General features: G+C 38.0%; 3 protein-coding genes across 4 annotated transcripts; 1 reads left to right on the forward strand and 2 right to left on the reverse strand.

Annotated features, from left to right (window-relative positions):
• Nucleotides 1–29: 29 nt before the first annotated feature.
• On the reverse strand, nucleotides 30–1,003 carry LOC114518214 (guanosine-3',5'-bis(diphosphate) 3'-pyrophosphohydrolase MESH1-like). Its single transcript, XM_028538166.1, has 3 exons — nucleotides 706–1,003; nucleotides 318–484; nucleotides 30–247 (listed from the first exon to the last, which is right to left on the reverse strand). The coding sequence occupies exons 1-3, from the start codon at nucleotides 880–882 to the stop codon at nucleotides 49–51; spliced, it is 543 nt and encodes a 180-aa protein (XP_028393967.1). The 5' UTR covers nucleotides 883–1,003; the 3' UTR covers nucleotides 30–48.
• A 137-nt stretch (nucleotides 1,004–1,140) lies between these two features.
• Nucleotides 1,141–16,098, forward strand: LOC114518209. Of its 2 annotated transcripts, XM_028538159.1 has the most exons (34): nucleotides 1,141–1,470; nucleotides 2,064–2,180; nucleotides 2,290–2,334; nucleotides 2,537–2,599; nucleotides 2,693–2,713; nucleotides 2,982–3,067; nucleotides 3,471–3,572; nucleotides 5,241–5,326; nucleotides 5,449–5,521; nucleotides 5,604–5,631; nucleotides 5,705–5,779; nucleotides 5,929–6,088; nucleotides 6,193–6,314; nucleotides 6,515–6,679; nucleotides 7,021–7,174; nucleotides 7,273–7,406; nucleotides 7,790–7,843; nucleotides 7,919–7,972; nucleotides 8,135–8,194; nucleotides 8,301–8,348; nucleotides 8,440–8,481; nucleotides 8,570–8,605; nucleotides 8,709–8,828; nucleotides 8,964–9,146; nucleotides 9,433–9,678; nucleotides 9,817–9,873; nucleotides 10,017–10,254; nucleotides 13,654–13,913; nucleotides 13,999–14,203; nucleotides 14,525–14,747; nucleotides 14,836–14,980; nucleotides 15,104–15,213; nucleotides 15,288–15,382; nucleotides 15,620–16,098. In XM_028538159.1, the coding sequence occupies exons 1-34, from the start codon at nucleotides 1,330–1,332 to the stop codon at nucleotides 15,802–15,804; spliced, it is 3,933 nt and encodes a 1,310-aa protein (XP_028393960.1). In that variant the 5' UTR covers nucleotides 1,141–1,329; the 3' UTR covers nucleotides 15,805–16,098. The 2 variants fall into 2 exon arrangements, with proteins under 2 accessions (XP_028393960.1, XP_028393962.1); XM_028538161.1 differs by lacking the exons at nucleotides 1,141–1,470; nucleotides 2,064–2,180; nucleotides 2,290–2,334; ... (2 more) ...; nucleotides 2,982–3,067; nucleotides 3,471–3,572 and adding an exon at nucleotides 3,799–4,338.
• An 86-nt stretch (nucleotides 16,099–16,184) lies between these two features.
• On the reverse strand, nucleotides 16,185–18,779 carry LOC114518211. The gene is made up of 4 exons (XM_028538164.1): nucleotides 17,816–18,779; nucleotides 17,460–17,616; nucleotides 16,905–17,231; nucleotides 16,185–16,787 (listed from the first exon to the last, which is right to left on the reverse strand). Exons 1-4 carry the CDS (start codon nucleotides 18,034–18,036, stop codon nucleotides 16,272–16,274), a joined length of 1,221 nt encoding a protein of 406 aa, XP_028393965.1. The 5' UTR covers nucleotides 18,037–18,779; the 3' UTR covers nucleotides 16,185–16,271.
• Nucleotides 18,780–18,880: the final 101 nt, after the last annotated feature.

Genomic DNA, 18,880 nt, shown 5'->3' on the forward strand with positions numbered 1-18,880 from the left:
CTTAGCGTTTATTGGGAATGACTGTTTTTATGAACGAATATCACTCCATTATATAGAATGTCTTCCTAGTATTTCGTCCAATAACTGTTCCAGTTTCTGATTGGTTCCTTTCAAACCTTCTATGACTTTCCTCGACCAATCAAAGTACTCCTGTACCCGTTGTTCAGTCCAATTCACTGGAGTCGCTTTCTCCAGATCACGAAGATTGTACAGCTTGTCTGCAAGTTTTACTAATTTTGCTTTTGGACTGAAAGAGAAGAGAGGGGAAATTTAACAGAAAATAAAATATTGCATTTGTTTTTCGGTGGACATTTCACCTGGTGCTTGGAGCATGCTCAATTTGCAGTCTTTTTCTTTCCTGTTTTGGTAAGCTTTTGTCGTCGGTGACTTCGTCCACCAAATTCCGCACTTCGTCTCCAAATATTCCTTCAATTTCCTCGAACGTTGTGTCCGTATCTTCCACAGTGTCGTGTAATATGGCAGCCTTTGTATAAAAGTGAAAATGAATGTTAAACTTGCTCACTTATCCGTGAAATCATTTCCACATCTTCGAGATATTTTCTTTACGCCAGCCTCTTCATAAAATGTCTTATCTTACCGCCTTTCGGCTTTCATATGATTGGGCAGCTTTGTAAGCTTTTGATTGGCCAATTTCGGCATCAATATCACAAAATCAGCGGAATTTGAAACTATCTACCTCCGTACCTGCAAAACCGCTATATCAGTCACATCACCTTCTTTCCAGAGTATGTATGCAACTCCTATAGGATGGTTGATGTATGGAGTTGCCTGTGGATTGTTTCGACGTTGATTTTCGTGCTTAATGCAGGCAAAATTCGCCGCTTCTAATAGTTTGCCAGCAACTAAATTGTCGGCGGCCATTTTTGCATTCGAGAAATTCGAGAAACAGTACTTCCAGTGAACAAAAATTCCCTGATGAAAAATCTAAAAGTCCTTGGAGAGAATTGTAAAAGAATTGTGTGCCAAGCTTTTTAAATTAGTGAACGCACGTATTGCATATTTTGAAATGCATTATGGAACTGATTACAGTCTAGGTTAGCATATTCGTTGAAACTATTGAATCATTTAATCCACATAAGTGAAAATTTTTTGTTCGGAAAGTGCATAAGGTTATTGTAAGGAAAAATAGACTTCCGAAAGAATTCCGCATTTGGAATTTTCACGTTGTTGATGAATGTTGATTTCATTACATTCTCGACCAATCAGAATCGACTGTTTATTTCGGACACGGGACATGGCAACGCGAAGTAACAAAATGTCTGCCGTTGTGTACGAATTTGTAGCTTTTCAAACGTATTCTGAAGCAAAATGCTGAACCAGGAGAGTTATTTAGAGCGTGGAGATGGTCCTGCGCAGGCTATCCTTCGCGCCAATGCCGAGCAACAAGCCGTACGGAAAGCGATTGAAACCCAAGAAGAATTGCATAAAATTAACGAAAGAGTTTGTATTGTGAGTATTGAACAATTATTGTCCTACTAATGTTTAGTACTTTTTCGTGTTTCAATCATTATAAGCGTTTTGTTTGGGTAAGCAAATTCGAATGTTTTGCGATCGCAACACTTCACCCAACAGAAGTTGTACCAATTTAAAAGATGTCGTGATTTGATCAAATCATCAAAATGATACCAAACGTTTGTTTATACCGAAATATTTTGTGAAAGTCTGATCGCCGATCGTTTGACTAAACGTTTGACTAAAATATTAAACACCTGTAAAAAACACAAATCATCTCTGTCAGATAGTTTTATATTAATATTTTATAGTAGAGGTATAAAAATAAAAAATTAGCAAATGATTACGCACGTAAGCGATAAGTGACACATTCGACCAAAATATGGCAATGTGCAGAATATGGGGTAGATGGTCAAAGACAAATGATCAGGGTTCTTTATCAGACAAGTCATTTAAAATGGTGGTGCACTTTCATAAACTCACCTGGCATGGGGGCTTTCCTGACCCTTTCCTGACCAGGAATAAATGAATAAAGTAGGCATGTTGTTAACTTACCTACTGTTATTACAATGCAATAAATTTGTCCTTAGACATTAAGTGCTTATGAAATTGGAGAAGAAATTCAGGAGCAAAATCAGAATAGCATCAAGGATAAGAAAAATGCCTTTGTTAAACAAGACACAGAACTGGAATTTGTTGATGACATGGTAGCTTGACTTTTCTTATGCACATTGGTGTATCAGACCCAGATATAGTACAACTGTTAAAAAGAAATATTCTTCTTCATTAATGGTTGTGGTTATTTTATTTTATAAGGCAACACTTCACCTGATATTATCAGATCCAATTGCGAAGAGGAAGGTAGGAGATTTTCAGATTTCCTTAAGAAAAGATGTAGTTACAATGTACTTGTACAAATTGACATCATGAGTTGTTTGAGCAATATTTGAACTGCATGTTCAGCTGTTCATTTGAACAGCTGTTTGAACTGCATGCAACTTAATTAAATTTATTTTATCTGTTATGTAACTTATTGCACCTCATTATTCATTTACCTTTGCAGTATCAACAAAAAGTCACAATATTTGTTGTTGGTTATGAGAACTTGTGTAGTCATCGTAATAAGGTTAGTTGGTCAATATTAAATAGACTATAACATATATGTGATGAGAGTTGCTATGAGAGGATATTGAAGTCTTGTACCATCTTTTTTTTATAGTTACTGTTGCAACTACAGCAAGTAAGTAAAATATTCACTGTATGTGTGACAGTGGGTGACAATAGGTGACAGTTGGTGACAGTCAGTGACATTGGGTGACAGTCAGTGACACTGGGTAACAGTCAGTGCCAGTGGGTGACAATAGGTGACAGTCGGTGTGTGTCAGTGACAGTGGGTGCCAGTGGGCGACATTAGGTGACAGTCAGTGACAGTAACACTGGTGACAGTTGAGAAAAGCAAACATATCATGTTTCAAACTTTGTATCATTTGTAATAATTTATTTTGCAGTTTTTTACCCAAAATGCAGCAAGTGATGATTCATTCACCCCCAGTGTTCCTGAGTTTGACTTTGACGAAGTTGAGAATAATGTTAGGTATTGTCCATTAAATTCATAAACTCCTCGCAAGTTTGTAAGTTTCGGAAAAGATTTTTTCCCAAACAACGTGTGCGCTAATATTCCATTAAGAAACATAGGTATGCGCTAAAATTTAAATCTAATCTCATACACGCGTAAAAGCATGGAGATATTTGAATCTTTCTGTCTCCAGACGACCAGACCTAACTTAAGTCTACCCGTGAAAAAGCTGTATGCGCAGATTCTTCTGTGCGCAAGATTTCACGAGCTTTTTTCACGTTATTATAAAACTTTTCCTATTCAGTTGTTGCGCATAAAAGCTACAAAAAGTTGAATTCTTGCACCGTCTTTTTCGCAGAAATAAAAATCGCTCGAAAAAAATATGTTGGAGTAATTTCTAAAGATCTGCATTTCGATTTAGAGAGGCGTTGGATAAAGCTGAAAAAACAACTGAACGTCTGGCGACCATTTCCAAAGATGTTTTAAAGGTTTTTGAAATGGTCAACCCAAAGGATCATAAAAGGTACGTCTGTGCAATAACATCCCCGTAAATTTGGCGAAAAGAATGCTTTTGGAAGATGTTTTTATATCACAGGGAATTGGGGATAGCGGTGTTGATAGTTATTCATTTTAACGCAGTTTTATTTAGTTGATATTTAGTTGATATTGGGACTACAGTGTTGGGACAATCTCTCTCATTTCACTTATTTATTTTCGTTCATTTATTTTTTTGCCTTCTTACCCTATTTCAATGTGTCAAGTCTTGTTCCCATGTGTCGTCGACAGTTGACTGTGTATAATCGATTGTTTAATAATCACAGTGATCTTAGAGTCGTCATGTTTACTTCACTGAAATATTGCATGATCTAAACCAGGCCTAGTGAGTAATGTTGGTTTATAAAGAGGCGACATATAATATGTATAACTGTCTTTATGCATGGCGCACGTTTTATTCGGTAGATTAAAATGCATACTTCAAATTTGCATAATTTTATTAATGACTGATAAATTGGGACGTAAAATTTACCAAATTACTTCGCAAGACAATACACATATTTATGACTATTACTAATTCTGTTGACGGCGGGCGCTTCACACAAAGTATAAAGTATCATCTTACATTGTCGGTTGCTAAGCACAGCAGAAGTATTAAACAGCTTGATTTTCAAATACATATAACACAACGATCCTACATTCTTGTCTACTCTGCCTCCTTTTCTGAGTTTTACACGAACTTGTAAAGCCGTCGTCTACGCACGTCGCTCATTACTCGCCCTCGATATTGGAAGGTAAACATTCATTTTGATTAATCAGTTTTGTTTGTATCATAACTATGTTTGTATATATTCTATATTATATACCCGATTGTATTTAGGGTAAAAAAATAATAATTAATCTGCTAGACGGATATAGATAACGTGTATTATTTTAGCGTTTAAAACAGTACCGCGAATCTCATATTTGAAATCCTGCGTAGACCGAACAGGAAGGTTCGAGTGCCTGAAGTGACGGTTGAGCACCAAATTACTGAATTCAGTGAATTGTCAGTTCTAACTTCATATATTTCTTTTGACTCAATGTATACATCGCTATACTATATGTATGTATGAGGTCAGGTTTATTTTCAAATCTGATGTACTTATAAAGATATTGGTCAAAGATAAGAAACGATCGCTAACTCACGCGGGCCGATAGCTCAGGAGTAATGCATGGATAACCATTTCTGTTGGCTTTGAAGTCTACCACTAAATTGACAGTAAAATTTTGCTGGTTTTACCAGATTCATGGACTGTCGTACCCATTTTTGTAATTGCTATTTATTCAATGATTGGTATTTTTAGTTTTATCTGTTGTACATCCGTGAAGTGTATTTAGTGGATTGGATATCAGTTGACACACTGTCTCGCCTCGTGTGCATTTTCATATGGTCTGGTTTTCATTATCGTATATTAGATTTGTACTATAAGATGTCCAGCAATAAACAACAGTGGGCTGTTCTTCGTCAAATATAGACAACGGATTATTGAGGGTTGTACAACGAAGTATGATGATTAAAACTGGAGTTATATGGACGAAAGTGTTCCAAGAACTATTAGCGCGTTGCTATCGCCGTAAACTTGACAAGTAGAACCGAGCGTGTTCTCCAGGCTGTCCTAGCTCTGAGCTTACTCTCAAAACATTTCTATTTCAGGGGCAAGAAGAAATTGGAAAAGGCTTTATTTCAATCGCAGCAAGATGTTATGCACCTTACTGAAAAACTGGTCGGGGTTCAGTCAGGTATATTTCGTAATTATGCATCGCTGTACTTGCACCTTTGCGGCGAAAAATTAGCTTTAGCTTGCTGTACAGAAAAGCGTGGTATTATATATAAAAAGGCGATTTTTTTCTGCATGGAATAGATCTCGAAGATGCCAAAACGAATCTGACAAGTTTAACGAAACAAATTGAAGTGAAAGAAGCTGATATTGATAGGTATGAATCACGGAAGATACCCGTTTTTCGCCACACAAGATTATCAATATTATATTTAGTTTCATTCTGATTTGTTTTGCAGGCTAAAAGGACAAGTGAACGTTAATAAAGTAAGTGGAAGAAATAGCTTGGTAGAGCAGGATATAGGTACAGTTCTTGAGTTTTTCTTATGATATTTTCAAGGCTTTTGAAAAAGAATGTAGTGATCTAAGAAAAGGATTGCAGGCAAAGGAACAACAACTCCAGACATACAGAAGTGTAAGTATAAAGACATTTTACAATTTACACTGCGGTTGTAAGGAATGAGTGTTTTGTATCCTTCTAGTTATACAGTAAACGGGGTCCCTTCCCTTCTCCTTTTGGCTTCAAAGCTTAGGTCTTATTTCGTCTTTTTATATATACTACAGGAATTGGATCAAATGGAGCTGTCACATTCTCAAGCTGAAGTCAAATATGATGAATACGTAGAGATGTGCAGGAATTTGAAGGTTGAAAATCAACATCTGAAGGATGATATCGAAGCGCGTTCACAAGAACAGGAAAAGACGATTATTGAGATCAGAAAAGGTAAACCCTGGATTGTGAAGACTACGTCGAGATTTCCATGGAATATTGTAGGCATATAACTGCACGTAACAAGTATGTTAATACACCATTGCCAATTATTAAAGATCTGGAAGCCAAACATGACAAGGAGATGAATGAGTTAAAAGATAGTCAAGAAAAGGAAATCACACAGTTAAAAGAGATTCACGAGGATGAAGTACTCGGGCTCAAAGAAAAACTGGACGCGGTGAGATTTGATGTATTTTTTTACTCCGCAAATCGCCCGTGTGAACTTACACAGTTGCCCACGCGAGGATTTTGATCATGCAAAATACACGGCAGATAAGAAAACGTTGTTTGGCAACCGCTAACAACAGGTTTTTAGAGTTCGCTTGTCCACATACGAATCTCTGATAATCTGATCGTTTGTTTTGATATATCATTCAGATAAGAAGACGTTCTTTGGCAACGGCAACGACAAGCGCCCCCGCTCTACTGCCCGAAAGCCGCGATTCTGCAAGGTTTTCAACTGATTCGGAACTTGTTGCCTCCAGAGCATTGAGTACATGGAAGTCCTCAGCCAGGACGTCGAGAACAATAGTTGAAGTCAAGGTATAAGCCAGTATATTTCTTCACATGTAATGTTAAATAACGGTGTGTCATTTGTGGATAAGTTTGGATGTGCACGGATCTCAATATCCCGCGTTCAAAAGCTGTTTAGACGCTCCACACTTTAAAGCGATCTCATTTTTGTATTTACACAATAAAAAGGGGCGGCCTTCATCAAGTTAATCAATTTACGACAGAAGTTAGAAGCTAACTCAGTATAAATCTCTGATCTTGTGAAAAGGGCGTCCGGGATATAAAAAAGCCTGACGAAAATGTTTTAAAAAACTTCGAAGACGACGCCGAAGTGCACCTGGCGTAAACAATGAATTGTATTCATTTTTTAGACTTCCGAAAGTGGCCGTCTCGATACGGCCTCCTCCGAATGGTCTGACACGAAGGGAAAAGACTCGGTGTTAGAGCGATCAAGCAGTATATTTGTCTCAATGAGTGACACGCCTGTTCCTCAGACACCAAAGACCGCTGAGACACTCAGACCGAGTAAGTGTACTGAAATATCGTGCATTACCTAAACTGAACATGAGTTGAAATGAGATGAATAAATATTGATGTTGTCTTCAACTTTCTTGTCTTCACAGGCGGTTCTTCTCGGTCCAGGGACACAAGTCCGTTGCGCAATACAACCGAAAGCTCGACACAGACCGATGACGTCATTGGTGAACGATCTGAAGTGACGTCACGACATGACCTGCTGGAGATTGAACGAGAAATGGTGAGTTCTTGCTAAAATACTAACTGCTGTCTATAGTACAGCGCAACGAACTGCATACAGGATGCCTTTTTTACCGCAAGAACTTACTCGCAATCTTCATTAGTTTCGCTACCAAACAGACACAGCTAATGGAAAAAGACAACGAAAATACACATGAACAACAGGACTCTATCTAGCTGTTAATTCTCGCTGGATTCCATGTTTTTCGGTCACCTGCTATTCTCACATTAATGCAACGGAAAATTGCCATGCATGTTGTTAGTATAGCCGCATATCCTAGAGATAAAGTCAGGATAATTGCGCCTAATATGTGTGTGTGAATAATATAATCTCACATTGTAAATATTTTATAAATATTGTAAATATTTTTTGCTATTTTATAGGTCAAAACGCCAACGGATGAATTGCCTCAAAAAATGGATGAATACAGGAATAAAGTATGTTTAATGTTTTAAACCGAGAGAGTTTTTGTCTGATGTTTTACTCACTAATACTTTTGTTTTTCCGAAAAGTTTGCCGAAATTGAGCAACAATTACAAGACGAGGTTTTCCAATGGAAGTTAAAGGTAAGACTTTATTTTTCTACACGTACGATGCAACATGACGATGGATTATAAAGGTTATATAAGCTCGCCCTTGGGCTTGATAATATTCAATTGATTCAACGATCTACTTGCATGCAGTTGCTCTCAAGCGATTCCTTTCTTAAGCGAATATCTGTTTTTTAGTTCAATACGAAGGCCCAAGCTTTAAACGAGCTGATGTTGACACAAGAGAACCAGTTAAAGGTACATAAGCCTTTAATATAGACAGGTTTCTATGTGTACACATGTATATATGCTAAATAATTATAATATAAATCATATGATTCCAAAATTTCCTTCGTTGGTTCAGGAGAGAGACGAATTAATGGAGCAGCTCTCAACTGCCCAGGAACAAAAGGTAAATTTTGAGGTTTTTCCTCAGCAAGCTACAGTAGGTTAGGATTTTTTTATTTTCATTTTAACAAAGATTTTCTGTGTAATGTTTTCAGGCTGCCGCTGAAGAAGAGGCAGAAAAGGCCATTTTACAATTGGTATGAACATTTCACAATTGGTCATATATTTTTTGTTTGATACTATATTATATTTTCCGTTTTTAAACGAGCATTGCTATTTTTCTAGGAGGAATTGAGAGCGGAGAAGGAGGGTAGTTCACATGTAAGTACAATGCCCTAGTCTTTTGACCCAATCTAGCACGAAAAAGGCACTTATCTGGTAATCGTATCCGATGTTTACTGTATGAATTACTAATCTTGATCAGGTGGATGAAGACGACGTCCGCAGCAATCTCGAAGCAGTTCAGACTGAGGACAAAGAAACTGCCACAAGTGCTTCGCTGTATCGTATGCAGAATATTATGGATGCTGAGAAAACACCACAGGTTCATAACAAATCACGATTATTAGATTGGATTTATTTTGGAAACACAATCATCTCTCAAATCGAGTTAATTTCTCTTCATAAAACACTAAAAGTGGACCGTTATTATGCATAACTTTATCGTCCCAATTTTTAGACCTCTGTTGGTATCCAATGTACTAGCGCCCAGGTTTCCCGCAAGCCTAGCATGAGAAGCCCGCAGTACAGTGATGTAGCGGATGAACAGGAAATGCTGCTGTTTGGTGGCCTAAACGCTTCGGACAGCGGTTTTGGCGGGAGCAGTAATGTATTACATCCAGATGACGTGGGAACTCTCCAGGTAATAAGTTTATCAGTAATAAATATCGATTATTTGAATTTTGCCTTACAACAGGAACTAGCAGGTATATATTGAAAAGGAACTTAGTTTAGTTATTCCCTCCAGCTACTGTAATTCCGGTCGATAGGTTGTTTCTAGGAAACGTGATATCTGACAGACTAACATTTTAAAAAGTTCTATCAATAAATATAGAAAGGCTGGCTCTCTCTTGTGTGGGCATGAGCCATACCCGGGCAAGTTTATTTATATCACGTTCCTTCTATATCATTGCTTTCCCCCTCCCTAGAATGAGGTGGATCCATCCAAGTTCAGGTTTCACCCTCGTTCACCCTCGTCAGTTGCAAGCAGTGGTCGAGTGCGCTCCAGATTGGTCCGTTCAGCATTGCGTGACCACCGGGTTATCGTGGAAACGGTGCGAACGTACGAAATGATCACCCAGTTTAAAATGGATATCACTATTTGGTTGCAAGAACACGGTTTGGGACATAAGTCCAAATTGCTGACCGCTATTCCTGATTTAACACTGGATAAGGTGAGTTGATACACAGCTGCAAGAATAGCAATACCATATCATTCTGTCGGTCCAACAACGGTTGATTTAAAACCGTCGACTATCGTAGGTAATCTGTATGCTTGTGAAAGTGAAAAATTCTATGATTTTCTCCAACAGGAGGATGAGTTGGATGTTCTGAGTAATATGTCTGCTATTCGTGATACAACGCAACAGGTAGGCTGTCACAAGCTTGAATATTGTTCTGTTATATTATTTAATATTTCATGATAAATTAATCCAGTTCAATCTCGAGTCAACAGTTATACGAGTAGGTAATACAAGATGAAGCAACGTTACCAAGGTCTTTTATTCACTAGATACTGGACGCCTTGTGGCAAACGACCAAAGATGATTATTCTTGGTCACAACATGACCTCGTTGATGGCAACGACAAAGAAGAGGAAGGCGGGGAAGATGTAGTACATCACCGTGATGTTGGGATAGTAATGGATACTGAAAACGATTTTGCATTGCCTACGTCAGAGGTTGCTGAGCAAGATGGAAATGTCGATGACAAAGACCAGAATGACCAATCACAGAACCGCGATTTAAGAGGTAAAATGTTAATTATTAATCGCTTCCTAGCATCAATCGAAATGGGAAAAATGCGTTGAAAATAGCAGAAAAGACGCCAGCGGATGAGCACAAAAGAATGCGATATATTAAGTTAATGGCGAGCATCCGTTTAGTGACCGGATCGAGCTCTTTATCTTGGCACTTCGACTTTGCTGCGGATTTTAGAGATCCAAATATTACCCCTGTCATCTTCTCTTCTTGCTGTGTTTCACTATACTCGATCTTCTGCGATGTCTCATTGCGTTATTAAATAAGGTTTGCATTCAAGCGACACATGAATAATAATAAATGGCAATTGTCTGGGTATTTTTGGCATGTTTGATTGTTTGACTCCACATGACCACATCACACAGCTTTTAGTCCATATTATAGTTATTGAGTATTTTTTTCCTTGTCTCTTTTCTACATTACATTACAATTAAGTCATTGTTTCATAGACTTAGTGGCTGTGACTGTCGTATTAAGTAAGATGCCTGTATATATCAGTCAGTCATTTCATCAGTGGGCATGTCGCATTATAAAGTAAAAAGCAAATTCCGAAAAGACAAGACTTGAGAATTAATATTTGAATGGGAGTTCACACAGGTTGAAACTGTAAATTTTCGACTTTATGACAAAGCCATCTTCACACAGAATGAAATACAATACTTAACAACACACACACATATACATATATACAACACAGAGAGAAAGCATCAATCTATCATGAAGGCGGAAGCCCAGTTAATCTAAGCAAAGCGAAACCTGAGTGTAAACGTAGCCGAGTATAAAAGTGAATTTCTGATATATTTACAACAATGCTTATATAATAAATAGATATAAAGGAAAGACCAGACCTGTCGACCTGCTTTTTACTTTACCTTTTTAAATTGTCGGCTGGTCGTGGTTTTTAAGTCGCGCGTTATTTAACACGTCTAATTCACACTGGGGGGCGAAGAGCTCTTTTCAAAATTTTTGGAATGCATCTTTTGATGGCGATTTTCAAATTATAACTTAAACTACAAAAACTACAAAATACAATGTTTCTTTTACAGTTTAAAAACCTTTTTATTTCCAATTAACCCAAAAGTGCGAATTACAGGATTTGTTATACGGTTCGGCTATATACTGATTTTGCAATCTTTTAATTACCAAAAACTACGAATTACAAGATTTGTTTCTAAAGAGTTAGTGTTTATATTGTATGGAGAATACACGTTACTTATACTATGAAACTGATGTGCTCTGTTACAACTAAACACAGAATTATCAGTTGTCCTCAAGAATACGGCTCACTGCTGAAACTACCCACTTGTCTATTGTGTCTTGTGGTATTTGTATGAAGTCGTCATTTAAATCGCGAAGCATCTTTCTTACAAACGAAAAACAATTATGAGTATTTGTTGTCGGCGCAAGACTCACTCCTAGCCTACTGTCGCCCAATATGTTAAATTGGGGAGGATCATCTTGTTGCTTTTGGACATTTTGTAGCAGTAGTTTAGCGGTGGGTTTTCGGATTGCCCAAGCGCGATGTTGAATACGGTCGCCTTTCCTTATTCTCAACATTTTTTTTTCACTTTGAAACAGTAGCCCTCCATTTGAACGAAGAACCTCATCCGACTTGTGATAATCAATTCTTACTTTACCCTGTATTATACCTTGGTAAAGTAAATTCATTGCGTCGTTTGCAACAAAGTCAATGAACCATATCATCGACTTGTTGCCGGCTTTTCCTTCGAGAACGAGAAATGCGTGATGGGCATGAGAAGTGTCTGGTAGTCTCAACAACGAAACAACCCAATATTCATCTGTGGTAACTCGGGTCTGGTCAACTTCGCTGCGTTGCGGAGCCTCACTTGCGCCTTTACATAGTTTATTTTTTATTTTTTTTAACCAGCCAACGTCAAAACTATAAATGTTCTCTAGTTGACTCAGGTTGCCATTCAAGTCCACGTCAAGATTTTGGGCCGCTTCTTTCGCCTCGTGCACAGCTTTCGGCAGTGCTTTGAACCAAGGATTCTCTGTACCTTTTACAAGAATTCTGTAGCATTCGTCAAATTTTCCAGCTGCACGATACAAATGCACAAGGCGTTGTGACTTGTCTTCACTCATACACCTTTCGGTCGTATGGATTTGTTCCAAAATAAATTTCTTCTTCAGCTTACCCTCGCTTTGTACTTGGTCCGGTAAATTTGGCAAATGAATATTGAGTTTGGAAGCTAATCCTCGGTACTTCAGATATGCGGCTGTTTCACTTTCGTACTCACGAAACGACTGTGTAGTTTCGTCATCGATAATTCTCTGCAAATCGTTTCTAGTACAACCAAGCTTGTAAACATCTTCAATTTCCGTGTTCTTTTGATTGCTTGATGTTACCTTTGTTGTTGCTATTCCCCTGGTTGTAAAGTTAAGCGGCTTTCCAAGGAATCTTGTCGTCAGTATAGAAGGTATAATTCTTGGAGAAGAAGCTCTCAACAATTTACAAGTCAACATCGCGATGGTCAAAGCAAAAATAACGTATTTTAAAGCATCCTACTGTTTTTTCTTACCAGTTTTCCGAGGCATGTTGTTATTGGCCGCATATGTTTTACGTTTCCCTTTTTCTTATTGGATGAAATCATACAGGCGTATGATAATAATTATATTTATATATCCTTGTGAACGCATTTTCTGTGACACCCGCTGTATCATCATTCATCATATACGAAATGTAAGTAATGATGAGTCTCGTCTACCTACAGAAAAGCCAGTAGATGGTCAATTTATTGTAAAACATAAAACATTGTCAGATAATACCAGTAAATGATCACACGAAATTATTATCTGGCTCTTCGGGAAGACATCACTGGAATAAATTCCCGGAAGTCAATGCTGAAATTCCGAGAGGACGCTATATATAGACTATAGATGAGACCTTGATTAATTACAATAATGAAAACAAAACAATTTAATGAGAACTGAATTATAGGCGTAAGGTCTCCTGCTAAGCAAACCTTTCGTATACGTGAACAGAAATTGAATTATGTCAAACACACGTAACTACACAAAATATTTTAAACGTTTGTTGAATTACTATGTGAGATATGTATGCATGGTCTTCCAGCTTATGCCTTATGGGCTTAATTCGCTTTGTGCATTAACGATTTCAATTATTGCATCACAGCATGCGGGATTAATCATATTTTGGCCCCCGCATCTTGTTCAAAATATTACTAAAATTCTTTCTTTGGCAAAATATCTCTCCGCAAATTATAACTGTTGAATAACAAGGAAATTCGATGAATCAGCTCTCATAAAAAAGCCTTCATTGAGCCAGATTTATATTTTCTATGCAGTGCAAAGGATCACATATTTCAATGGTTTAGGCACTTCATTATTGTCTTCTGACCTTTTCACTAGATCGTTCAGTTCAGACTTCTCGACGTCGCGCGCCTCGCCCCACCCCAACCACGCCCAAAGGCTACACACGCTTGCTTCACGAGTACAACAACCTCCAGGAGGAATATAACACGCTGACTCAGCAAATACAAGACAACGTGAAATCCTATCAAGAACAGATCAGCGAGAATGCGACAGTTATGAATGAGATGCAAGAGACGATAAATGGCCTTAGATCACAGATGATCGATGGAAATGCCGGTGGGAGAATTTCCCCTCAGGTAGGAGATTTCTCTTCCCCCAAATATTTCCTTGTGGCTAAAACTAATCTAACTTCCACTTATGATATATTTATATTTCATCTAGCCGTTGATTTCGTCACTAATGTTCACTCGTTTGGACGCTGAGCGGAATGTGAAGTCTATGAAACGAGCAGTGCTAACACAACGTTTGTCTCAGAATTCGTATAATTCTGTTATTCAAGAAATGGATCAATACGTCAGTTTACCAGGTCGACGCTTGGCGGAACTGGTCAAAAGATACAGACATCATTGTACAATGAAGGATGTGGGTAGGTATCAGTAGGATATAGAGAGGTATCGCAATATTTTGAAAGGTTTAAAGATATCGCAAGGTAAATAATACCCTCAAATTTAGGCATTCAGTATTTTACAGTAATTTATTCAAGAGTGGGCAAAGTGATCTTCTAAGCATTAGATATGTAAAATTCTCTTGGGGTCGGGCATAATAGAAGTACAAGAAATAATAGGGTATATTTAGAAAGAACAAAGCATTGCTCTTTTACCTACTAATTTCTACAGCATTTATAGAGAGCAATGGTGTCTACAATACCAATACCATAAGTCTATAACAACTTCTCTTTTTACTCTAGAGGAAAATTTGAACCCGGTGCGCATGACCAGTGCAGAGGTTTATAATCTTCAGGAAAGAATGGAATATTTGCAGAGAAAACGAGCGTTGAAATGGAGCGAGAAGATGGCAGAGTTAGGCAGACAAAGAAGTGAACTTGGAGATAAAATAAGTTCAAGTTTGAAAGAGATCGAGGAGAGTTCTGGAATATTTCTCATCAAACCTGTGTATTCATATGTGTCCAAGTATGTTTGTTATTATGGCTAAGGTTTATGTCTTCAGGTTTGAAGATTATTCAGATGTTTTCAACAAGTTTATAAAATCGAATTTTAGGCCTTCTGCAGTAGAAAAATCCTCACATCCAGTCATTTGCAAGAAGAGAGCTCCTCGGTCACCAGAAGTGTCCTCAAGCAAACCAAGTTACCCCCTAGAGACCACACGTACCCCTGGACAGAGCATTGCCCGGCCAATGTGGATTGTAAGTGATATAATTGTGTTTAAGAACAGACACTGTTGCAGATTACACTGTAGCTGTAATAGTATAGATACTGAGTAAGCTAGAAAACTGATTGTGTCTCACATAAGCATCGATGTTTTCTAGTCAACGGACTCCCATGTATCGGACAGTGGAACACTTTTTGATGACAATCCTATGCCAAGACTTTTAGCGATGGATGTGAACCGCTTCACTCTCAGTAAAAATCTAATAAGGTAATCTGAAGACCAACTGTTTGAAAAGTGTTATGTCTTTGGTTCTATTCTTACATTTCTTTACCCATTCGTAGCGGTGCTATTGACGTGAAATCAGGCACGGGGGGTGTTCGACAATATGTGACAGTTGAAAGACCAATTGGATCCTCAAAGCCTGTCCAAAACAACAGTAAGTTTTCTGTTCTCCAGAGCATTGTTATAATTTAATTGTAGATCTACATAAGTGATGCATCATGTTGAATTTAAATGATTAAGTTGTGCTTTCTCGTTCGTGATACATGTTCGAGTGTCTTGAGATAAAATGTCACTGATATGTACTTCTAGTTTAATTTTATTTCAATCTGAGTGGGATTTCAGAATGAAATACAATCCAAAACCTATAGCGTATCGCTTACCGCACTTCTAGGGGCAACAAAGGTCCCAACACCATCACGTCACATGTTTCCTGAGGACAGCCGCGCCTCGTCTCCAGGCTCATTCACCCCTTATCCCCCATTACCACCCATTAGCCTTCCACACTCACATGTATCATCAGCCACTTCTGCTACAAACCAATCAGATTCATCTCTATCCGTGGGATTATTTAATTAAAATTCTGCTCGATGATAATTTCACTTTGAACGGCTAAACCGAGGCAGAGAATCGCTCGTCGTTTTATTTAAAATTCTGCAGACGTATACACGTTGTGAATTAAGTTATAATGTTAAATAATGTGGCATAAATTTTAATCACTGTATCGACGTCTTGCCGAGTTCCTGGCGTGATGCAAAATATTTTTAAATCATCAAATGGATGTAAAAACTATGTAAACTAACTTATTTCATTGTAAATACACTTGTATGGTATAGTTTTGTAAATAGGCACAAAATTATATATATTTTCATATATACATCACTTTCAAAAATACAGTCAAATACAACAGCAGATAGTTTTTCTAATCGTGGTTGGTTTATATCCAGTTCCTAGAGTCGATCATGTGCTACTTTTTTACTCGAGGTGGAACCAAGAATGAGTTTCTTTAATACAGTGGAATTTACTACGAACACAGCTCGTATAACTCACAAAATAATCTGCCCTTTCATATAGGGTGTATGGTCTCTAAAATCCGTATAATGCGTTCCGATAATAGCAACCTGAACATTCCTTAGTTTGTCTTCATCGCTCTCAAAAACATCGTCTTCTCCGTCTTGTCCTTTGCAAGTCAGAATACACAGGCGATACACAAGAAGAGCCAATGATATGGCATTCTTTACCGTGTAGAATATGTGCATCTCGCTATCCACGGAATACTGTACGGTGCAGTAGAGTCTGAAGACCAGAAATGGTCCGTCCATCATTAGAATTCCCGTAAGAATTCCATAAATATCCCCGTGTAAATCAAATTCACGTTTCTCGGACTCGGAGAAGACTTCTTTTACCGCTTTTAGCCTCGTTCGCTCCGTTAGTTTCTCAGTTCGTCCCCGCGGCAAACTTTCGCTATCCTTTCGCCATTTTTCTTCCAATTTCTTTATATATGCTTCTTTACCCAACCCATTCCCACTTGTGCTCTGGTGGATTTCCTCCAAAGGGCTGACCTGGAACAGAGTAAACGTGCACTCCTGTAAATAAACCACTAGTTTTCATCGCCTGTACCTCCTACATAGCATCAATCTTTTACAGGAGTAAACATTCAAAGCTATTCGCCTTCCTACCTTGCTTGTCCGTTGTTTTGAGGCTTCTTTTTTACTGTTGGTGGTTGCCGTGGTGACCAAACAAAACGATAGCAAACACCAAGAGAAAACAAACAGTGTTGCTATGGTAATGGATTGTCGATACATGAGATTTTCCTCCTCAAAAAGGTTGAAAACTTCCAGTATATCTGCCGCAATACCGACGTAGCCAATCAGCAACGCGGATAGCTGCTCACGTGTCATTGCGCCTCGTGGTAAGAGCCAGCGGCCCATAATAATACCAATGGTCAATCCGAGTGCACCAACTTTTTCAGCTATTGTCTCTTTTGATATGTTGGCCCATATGTTCTGGAAATGCAATGTAAAATCAGGCCCTATCCTATCGGTGTGTCCATGGGGAGGGGTTTGGAGTATGTACCAGTAAAGGTCCCTTTGTAAAGATCGATTTAAACTAATTTTTGTATCCCATAAGGTTTGTAAGCCAGAAAGTTTCGTTTTTGTATCCATCATTGTAATGTCAAAATGATTGACCTGAAACGATTTTTCTCTTTGGTTGTGTATTTGAAGTTACCTTACCTTGTCTTCGCTTGTGTTTAATATAGTGCTGTTGGCACTGGCTTTTTGCATCATCTGCAGCTCTCTGTCTCTGTATCTTTCATGATAAAGGTCCATTTCCATTGTCCATACTGACGGTAACACACTCATGATGTATAGGAAACAACTTGGCGAAAAACTAGACAAACACATGTGATCGTAATGCAGTTAAATCGTTTACCCTTCTGGGGCCGGTTGTACGAATGCCAGATATGCATGGTCCCAGTTTGACAACGTAAATATGGCTGTCGTATCTTCGCTCTCATGATGGGGTGTACAAAGGATTGAATCAGAAAAAACTGAACAGATTCCTTCGGGAGTATCATCGGTATACTTACTATTTGTATTCTTCTCCTCGCCGGACAAGGATCGTGTACGCACTTTCTATGAATAGCAAAAACAGAAAGAATACAGGCCACCATTGTCCTGCATCGTCCTTGTTCTTGACAACCAAAAATATCGCAAAAAATCCATGAACGACAAACAATATTCGCGTCAGAGTTGCAGAAACAAGACTCGGAACACCGTTGATCGTCTTAAGATAACTAGACCACTCCATCTCTACATAATAGATCAGATCTGGGGACTATACTCTAAACTGTAGCTTTCTAACACTTTTCAGTATTGTTTTGCTGTTGGTAACCAAAACGTCGTATATTGGTGGATCAAAAATATTCGGGAATCAATAATTGTGTGTTCTTACAATGAAATATAGATTAAGTTGACTTATTAGTTTTTAATTACCTCGAAGATTAACGATAATTCGTGGGTGATTGCTCATTTGTACGCATGCACGGTTTATTTGAAGCTTTCTTGCTATTTTCAATTCGCAATTCTAGCACTTGCATGTAACGCGATAATTCCTGGCCCACAGTAGACTGTTTAAAGCGAAAATACCTAGCAAAATGTAACGGTAAAGTTAATAAAAGACTTGTGTCTCATCTAACTGGGCTAAAACCTCGAAAGAAGGACACAAGACATGCAGACAGTCAATAAGTCTTGGCGCGGTTAACTGTAGTGTTTAATTTTAGTGTTTTGTATGAAATAGTATTAGATTGAACAGCTCTTCTCAATGAGAACGTCTTTATAATCAGTGTATAATAAATATTACTAATATTGGCAAAAGCCTCTCACGGAAATCGTGTGAAATGCATATAATATTTTATTGTACTCTACGGAACCGATATCGCTTTTTAAATTACGGATTAATTATGATACTAGGAGTACCCAAAGAATGCTCTTTCAAGACTTTGAACGCAATTATAATAATTAATCAAAATGATCCCTTGTTGAAAATATAGTTTTGACTATAGGCACTTGTTAACTACAAGGAGATATGCACACCAAATGAGTTATTTTCTAGAGAAGAATTATGAAGAATTTATTCTTCTGAACTTTTTCAA

This window comes from Dendronephthya gigantea, unplaced genomic scaffold (genome assembly GCF_004324835.1).
Source record: "Dendronephthya gigantea isolate DGI-Jeju-01 unplaced genomic scaffold, DenGig_1.0 000010F, whole genome shotgun sequence".
NCBI classification, from domain to species: domain Eukaryota; kingdom Metazoa; phylum Cnidaria; class Anthozoa; order Malacalcyonacea; family Nephtheidae; genus Dendronephthya; species Dendronephthya gigantea.

What these genes read in the sequence shown, in the direction of transcription:
- LOC114518214 (XM_028538166.1), bottom strand. Translation starts at nt 882, where the DNA reads ATGGCCGCCGACAATTTAGTTGCTGGCAAACTATTAGAAGCGGCGAAT. An exon ending in CTGATATAGCGGTTTTGCAG is followed by an intron (nt 485 to 705) that starts GTACGGAGGTAG and finishes TTTTATACAAAG; the next exon opens with GCTGCCATATTACACGACAC. An exon ending in GAGCATGCTCCAAGCACCAG is followed by an intron (nt 248 to 317) that starts GTGAAATGTCCA and finishes CTTCTCTTTCAG; the next exon opens with TCCAAAAGCAAAATTAGTAA.
- LOC114518209 (XM_028538159.1), top strand. Translation starts at nt 1,330, where the DNA reads ATGCTGAACCAGGAGAGTTATTTAGAGCGTGGAGATGGTCCTGCGCAG. An exon ending in ATCCAATTGCGAAGAGGAAG is followed by an intron (nt 2,335 to 2,536) that starts GTAGGAGATTTT and finishes TTACCTTTGCAG; the next exon opens with TATCAACAAAAAGTCACAAT. An exon ending in ACTGGTCGGGGTTCAGTCAG is followed by an intron (nt 5,327 to 5,448) that starts GTATATTTCGTA and finishes TGCATGGAATAG; the next exon opens with ATCTCGAAGATGCCAAAACG.
- LOC114518211 (XM_028538164.1), bottom strand. Translation starts at nt 18,036, where the DNA reads ATGGAGTGGTCTAGTTATCTTAAGACGATCAACGGTGTTCCGAGTCTT. An exon ending in CGAGGAGAAGAATACAAATA is followed by an intron (nt 17,617 to 17,815) that starts GTAAGTATACCG and finishes GTGTTTGTCTAG; the next exon opens with TTTTTCGCCAAGTTGTTTCC. An exon ending in CAAAACAACGGACAAGCAAG is followed by an intron (nt 16,788 to 16,904) that starts GTAGGAAGGCGA and finishes ACTCTGTTCCAG; the next exon opens with GTCAGCCCTTTGGAGGAAAT.